Here is a 5,725-nt window from a genome sequence, read left to right as displayed (position 1 = left end):
TCGGTGCAGGTGAGAGGCTTGCTGAGGGCATTCACACAGGCCTGATGTACGCAGCCCCAGGCCACCCCCAGCTGCAGGCTGCACGACCCCCGGGGGCACCTCTCCACACTAGGCTGTCTGCGTACAGGCTGCCCCATCACCTTTCAGACACTGGGCTTAGGAAGTGAGCACAGGTTAGCAGGCTACCCAGAGACCAAAGGGCACAGGGAAGGCAGGTGGCTCAAAAAGGGCCAAGAGTCCAATCCAACCAGAGCAGCTCTATGGGGCCTGAGCTCAGTCAACAGGCAGAGCAGGACATCACCTCCTCTTGGTCCTCATCGACTGTCTTCTAGCCCCTAGCCCTGCCTCTTAGACTGGCTAAGCACCAAGCAAGCCTCAGGAGAAGCCACCTCTGCCCGATGTGGCCCCTGCCCACCTCCACCATCCCGCCCAAAGCCAGGAAGGCCCCTCTCCTCCCGCTCTTTCTAGTCAGGTGCAGAGGGAAGCCCTGCTCACCCTGCCTTCTCAAAGGGCTTGGACTTTGGGGCTGGAAAGTGAGTTCTAGAAAAAGGTATTGTTCTCAGCCCTGAATCTGATGACTCAGATTCATACCCCCTCAAGGTATTTTATATATTGGGGGTTTCCACTAGTCATTTATTTTTTCAGAGTCCTGCAGCTTTGCAAGAGGAAAAGAAAGGGAAAAGCCCCAGCCCCTAAGAGACAAGCTGAGGGAGAAGGAAGTTAGCAGAGTGGGATATGGGGCAGGAACATCCCTGTGGCTGGCGGGCTGGAGCTGTGGGGGCTTGGAGCCGTGGGAGTGGGTGGGCAGAAGTGTCAGGACGGGAGATGCCACAGGGGTCAGCTGGGACACCAGCAGGGCTGGGCCCACCTCACTTTGCCCAGGCCCCAGGTGAGAGGCTTCTGTTCCAGACAGCATGGCAGGCTCTCAGGAGTGGTGGTCTCAAGCTCCTTCTCTCTCCCATCCTCCCCCAGCCCTGGAAACTCCAAAACATGCCTTCCTCACCGCAAACAGCCAAACCCAGCAGATCCCGAGAAAAGGATGAGAAACCCGGTGCCAGGACAGGCAAGTCCTCGGCTCACCCAGCGTCCCTCCAACCGATAAACAACCTTCCTCCCGCAGTGGCCCAGAGCCTCAGCCACCCAGTGCCTCCCGCGGCAGGGCCTCCACGCAGACCAGGGACTCACGTGCCAAAACACAAGGGCTCCTCTCCTGAGAAGCAGGCATCCTCGTCCATGTGCACCACTTTCTAAGGAGAGTGTGCTGCAGCCAGGGGTGATGGGAACCTCTGGACGGTGAAGGAGGCTGAGCAGCCTCTGCCCAGGGAGGTCTCCTTGGGCAAGGGAGACCTCGGATCTGCACCCCGGCTCTCCCAACCCTGCAGCCTCACCAGCCATTCTGGCCAGAGGAACCCTCCCCACAAAGCTGACTGGCATCACGTCTGGCATCTCAGAGTGAGCCTGGCAGTTAACCACACATCAGGCAAGGGTCCAAGCCAGACTTCATCTGGACCTTCTCTCCTAGCTCTGAGATCCTACTGAGAAAATCTTAGAAACCACCCTCTGAGGTCAAAGCCTCGCTGCTGCCTGTTCCCCGAAACCAATCCCTCTTTACCATGTTTCTAGATCAGCATGGAGGTGTACAAGTATTTACAAATTTCTTCAATGCACTCATTTCTACTTAAATCTATTTATTGAAAATGTCACAATAAATAGAATGCCAGTACCACTTGTCCTAAACAATAGGTAGCCAATAAAAATAGACCATTAAAACAAAAACAGTGCTATAAAAGTCTGGAATTTTCCCCACCTGCCCTAAGCCCAAGTCATGCTCCCTAGGCCAAGGAGAAGCCAGCACGTCTTCCAGAGGCTTCGGAACATATTGGCACCCAGCTGAGATTTTCTTCTCGGCATAAAAGGATTGAGAGAATTGGGAAGGGAACACCTTTCTTGCTCTGATTCTGTGCCACTAAACACAGGCCCCATACCACCTAAAAATATCTCAAGGGAACCAAGGGACCCACCCACACTCTGGAAATGCTGGACTAGAGTCTCCTCTGCCTCATGCTTAACACAAGGGGGAAACACACTCCTGTGGTCCCCTCTCTGATCACACCTTCAAGGCACCACCAGATCCCCTCCAAATATGCCTGCTCTCATACCAAGGCCCAGCAAGTCCCTCTCAACAGGCCCGCCCCCATCAGCCTCCAGAGGTCACCGCTGACTCAGGTGGGACACCAGGTAGACGAGGCCCACCAGGAGGAGGCCACGAACCCCAAGCATCATGAGCAGGAAAAGGAGCAGGATGGAGGTCACCGGCTCCACGGCGTGGTTGCCAAGATGCCACTGCGGAAAGCCCATGTTCACCAGCTGCCGGTTGAGGTCATTGAAGGGGGACTGGGCAGCACCCAGCCTGGCACCTGCCTGCTGCTGGCGGGGGCCAGGACCTCCTGGGGGCGCACCATGGCCCCTGTTGAGGAAGCTCTGGAATGTGAAGAGAGAGAGAGATATGAACGAATCCTCGAGTTGAGGCACCAGGCAGGAGGCAACCTCTCTAGGGTGCACCCTGCCCTCCCTGCAGCCACCCAGGGTCACACCCTCCTTCCTCAGCAATCCCCCATGCCACCCATAAGAATCGCAACAACCAAGTCACAAGCTCTCAGAGTGCAGAAAATGTCAGCCTCTATTCCCCACATCATGCCCAGGTTAGAGAAGAGAGGGAGCGGCCAAGGCAGGCTGGACTACAGGGCACGGCTCTCGGGCAGCCATTTTTAATACTCATCATCACTCCTTTCTTTAAAACAATTATTCTGTGCCCAGGGTTCATCCCCTCCACTTCTCTCCAGCTTCTCTCTGATCCAACCAACTCTTAAAAGAAAGATATTAGCTCCAGTGAGGTTTGCTACCAAGTTAAAGGAGGAAGAGATCTTGGATGTGAAGTCTGGGAAGGCTGCCTGGAGGAAGGAGATCTAGGGAGGTTGACAATAAGCCACCGCACCTACCCCAAGTCTTACCCAGCTCTCTTCAAAAAGGGCTTCAGGCTAGAAAAGGTTAGTGACTTTTTGTCAGCAAGAGAGACTTCTGGAAGCTAGAAGTAGCCAGTACATAGGAGGCCGTCTGTCCCACGCCACAGGGAATGAGTACCTACCTGTCGAGGAGTGCTACCTCTGGGTGGCTGAGTAGTGGTCCTCACTCGGGGGTCGTCATCCTGCACGATTTCCCCATTGGCCAAGATCCGCACCATCCTCCCAGGCAATGCGGGTCCCTGATGGGCTGCACCTGCATCGTGTGGTCAGGGTAATGGAAACCAAGTGGTACAGAATTTCTTCCCAATACAAAACCCTCAACTCTTCGTGATCCAGGACCAGACTCTCGAAGACCTGAGGAGGATTCTTCCCCTGACTTCAAAAAGCTTGAAGGAAAAAAATTTACCAGAAATGGAGGAAGGCTTGCGGTCAGTGGTGCTCACAGAGGTGACCCACGCTGAGCAGGTGCTGTGTCTGATTAATAAAAAGGGGAGAAATAAAGGCAAGTTGTTTGCCAGGCACAAATATTCCAGACATTGAGTCCACCAGGAAAACTATCAAAAGGATCCTTGGCAAAGGAAGTTTTCTTGCTAATCACTACACTACCTGCAGCACAACTGGGACCAGAGCCCCTGCTGTGGCCCACGCCCCGTGGAAAGCCCATCCTGCAAGGCTCACCTCACTCAAGCCTCCTAACACTCCCGCGAGGAGGGTACAGGCGAAGGCACAGGGAAGCTTAGGTGGCCTGCCCGGGGCCACACCTATGGGCAGCAAAGAAAGAACATGAGGCCAGGAGCTCTGGTTCTAGGACCCTCTCTGGGTACTAAACTGGGAGTCCAGGGCACGAGGATCCCTAATGGGATTCCATTTCCCTTACACTAAAAGATGGGGCGAGTGTGCTGCTCCCCCAGGGAGTAAATGTCACCACCTGGGCCTTCCCCAGGAACACCCAGGGAAATGGTGGTCCCTTCGGGGTTACAACTGCTGCCTGGCAGGAGCAGACCACACTGGCCACCATGCACCCCTGCACTGGCTCAAAAGGGCACACCTGTGCTGCAGAGGGCACGCCCCCCACCTGTCCCTCACTTCGCAGGGAACACCAGTCCAACCCTGGCTAAGGGGCACAGGGCCCAGCCTTCCCAAAATGTGGGATGGGGCTGCGGCGGTGACTCTCGAAAGGCTCGACTCCGCGGACCCCGGGACTGCGGGCCCCTCCACACCTCCCCTCGAGCCTGGGTAAAGGCCATTCGTTCTCAGGAGCTGAGCCTCAGCGTCCATCTACATTCTCGAAAGCACTGGTGACACATATGCCAAAAAAGCTCAGGAGCCCCTGTCGTCTTGCCCGTGGCCTGGAGCCCGGGACAGGCGCGTCCCCCTGCTGAAGCCCCCGGCCCTGGCGCAGGCCGAGCGGGTGGTGGTCGTGCGCAGTCCCTTTGTGCTTCGTCATGGCGCCCCCGCCGGGTGGGCCACCCGCGCGTCCGGCCCGCGGCACCTGACATTCCGGGCGGGGGGCGGGAGGGGTGCTGCCCGGACCGCCAGCCGCAGCCTTGGGAGCCCGACACCGGCTCCGAGTCCCTGCCCGGGCTGCGGCGAGGGATGCGCTCCCTCCCAGGCGCGGCGACTCACCTGCAGGCGCGGCTCCAGGCCTCGGCGGCGTCCACTCCCCGTGGCTCCAGGCCGCTTCCTCCCACCTGACCTCACAGGAAGCGCGCCCGGAGAGACGCGGCCCAGCGGCGGCGCACATCGCCCTCTGTAGGCCGCTTGTGGAACTGCAACTGACCGGCCCGGGTTTGGGAGCGGCGCGGGCTGCGGAAGTGGAGGAGATGGGACGGTGGGGATGGAGAGAAGAGAAGCTGGGCGGAGGAAGCACGAGGAGAAGAAGGAGGAGAGGGCAAAGAGGGAAAGGTAAGCAGAGCCCAAGGAGGAAAAACCCAGAGGGTGGAGGCGCCCTGGCCTGGGAGGAAGGAGGGGCGCAGGCTCAGAAGACCGGTGTAAGTTTGCTGAGCCAGCTCGGTGAATGCCCCTTGAGTAGGACCCAACCCTGCCCTCGAGGAGCTCCACATCCAGTGGGGAAGATGAGGCAGGAACGGGGCAGACCCCTCTGCAGGCTTCCAGCAGAAGATACATTTGAGCTGGGGCAGGAAGGAAGGTAGAGATAGAGAAGGACACTCTTGGCAGAAGGAACCACCTGCAGGGAGTGAGCAATCTACCTCTACCTCCTTCCTGCTGTTTTAACATCCACCCCTCCCCCACCACCTTCGTCAGCTGCTCCCTGTGGACCTGCTCACCAGAGCGGGAGAATGAGCTGTCCCACAGTCCAGGTTCAGGTTCTGGACTGTGGCAAGTTACTTAGCTGCTCAGGGGGGTCCTCATCTGCAAAACAGGTGTAATCATAGGCTTAAAGGACTGCTGTAAAGATTAAGTATGATGTCTCTGGCACATGGGCAATGTTGATTTTCATTTAAGAACTGTTTCTGGGAGTGGGCACACATATATTGAGCATTCATTCGAACCCTGGTTCCGCTAGCTGCTGGGCAGAAGGAAAGAAAATAAGAGAGAGATTTAGACCTTGTCTGGAGGACTCACGGTCAGCCACCACAGTCTATTTGATCATGAAACCTTATCAGCAAAAAATGTTTCAGATCACCCTGATATCTGTATCTTACTTATATGTTATTATTTTTGTTTCTAAATTACACGTG

At 56.6% G+C, this 5,725-nt stretch overlaps 1 protein-coding gene across 4 annotated transcripts; it reads right to left on the bottom strand.

Annotated features, from left to right (window-relative positions):
• Positions 1–889: 889 nt before the first annotated feature.
• Positions 890–4,754, bottom strand: FAM241B (family with sequence similarity 241 member B). 4 transcript variants are annotated; one of them, XM_032256192.1, is made up of 5 exons: positions 4,650–4,744; positions 3,702–3,784; positions 3,430–3,497; positions 3,146–3,276; positions 1,673–2,481 (listed from the first exon to the last, which is right to left on the bottom strand). In XM_032256192.1, exons 4-5 carry the CDS (start codon positions 3,239–3,241, stop codon positions 2,212–2,214), a joined length of 366 nt encoding a protein of 121 aa, XP_032112083.1. In that variant the 5' UTR covers positions 3,242–3,276; positions 3,430–3,497; positions 3,702–3,784; positions 4,650–4,744; the 3' UTR covers positions 1,673–2,211. The 4 variants fall into 4 exon arrangements, 3 of the variants coding, with proteins under 3 accessions (XP_032112083.1, XP_032112082.1, XP_032112084.1); XM_032256191.1 differs by lacking the exon at positions 3,702–3,784 and having other exon boundaries at positions 4,650–4,754; XR_004262165.1 differs by lacking the exons at positions 1,673–2,481; positions 3,146–3,276; positions 3,702–3,784 and adding an exon at positions 890–900 and having other exon boundaries at positions 4,650–4,754.
• Positions 4,755–5,725: the final 971 nt, after the last annotated feature.

The sequence above is a fragment of the Sapajus apella genome, unplaced genomic scaffold (genome assembly GCF_009761245.1).
Source record: "Sapajus apella isolate SASKATOON/1434 unplaced genomic scaffold, GSC_monkey_1.0 scaffold94, whole genome shotgun sequence".
In the NCBI taxonomy this organism is placed as follows: Eukaryota; Metazoa; Chordata; class Mammalia; order Primates; family Cebidae; genus Sapajus; species Sapajus apella.
This window is presented reverse-complemented; position numbering and strand designations above follow the sequence as displayed.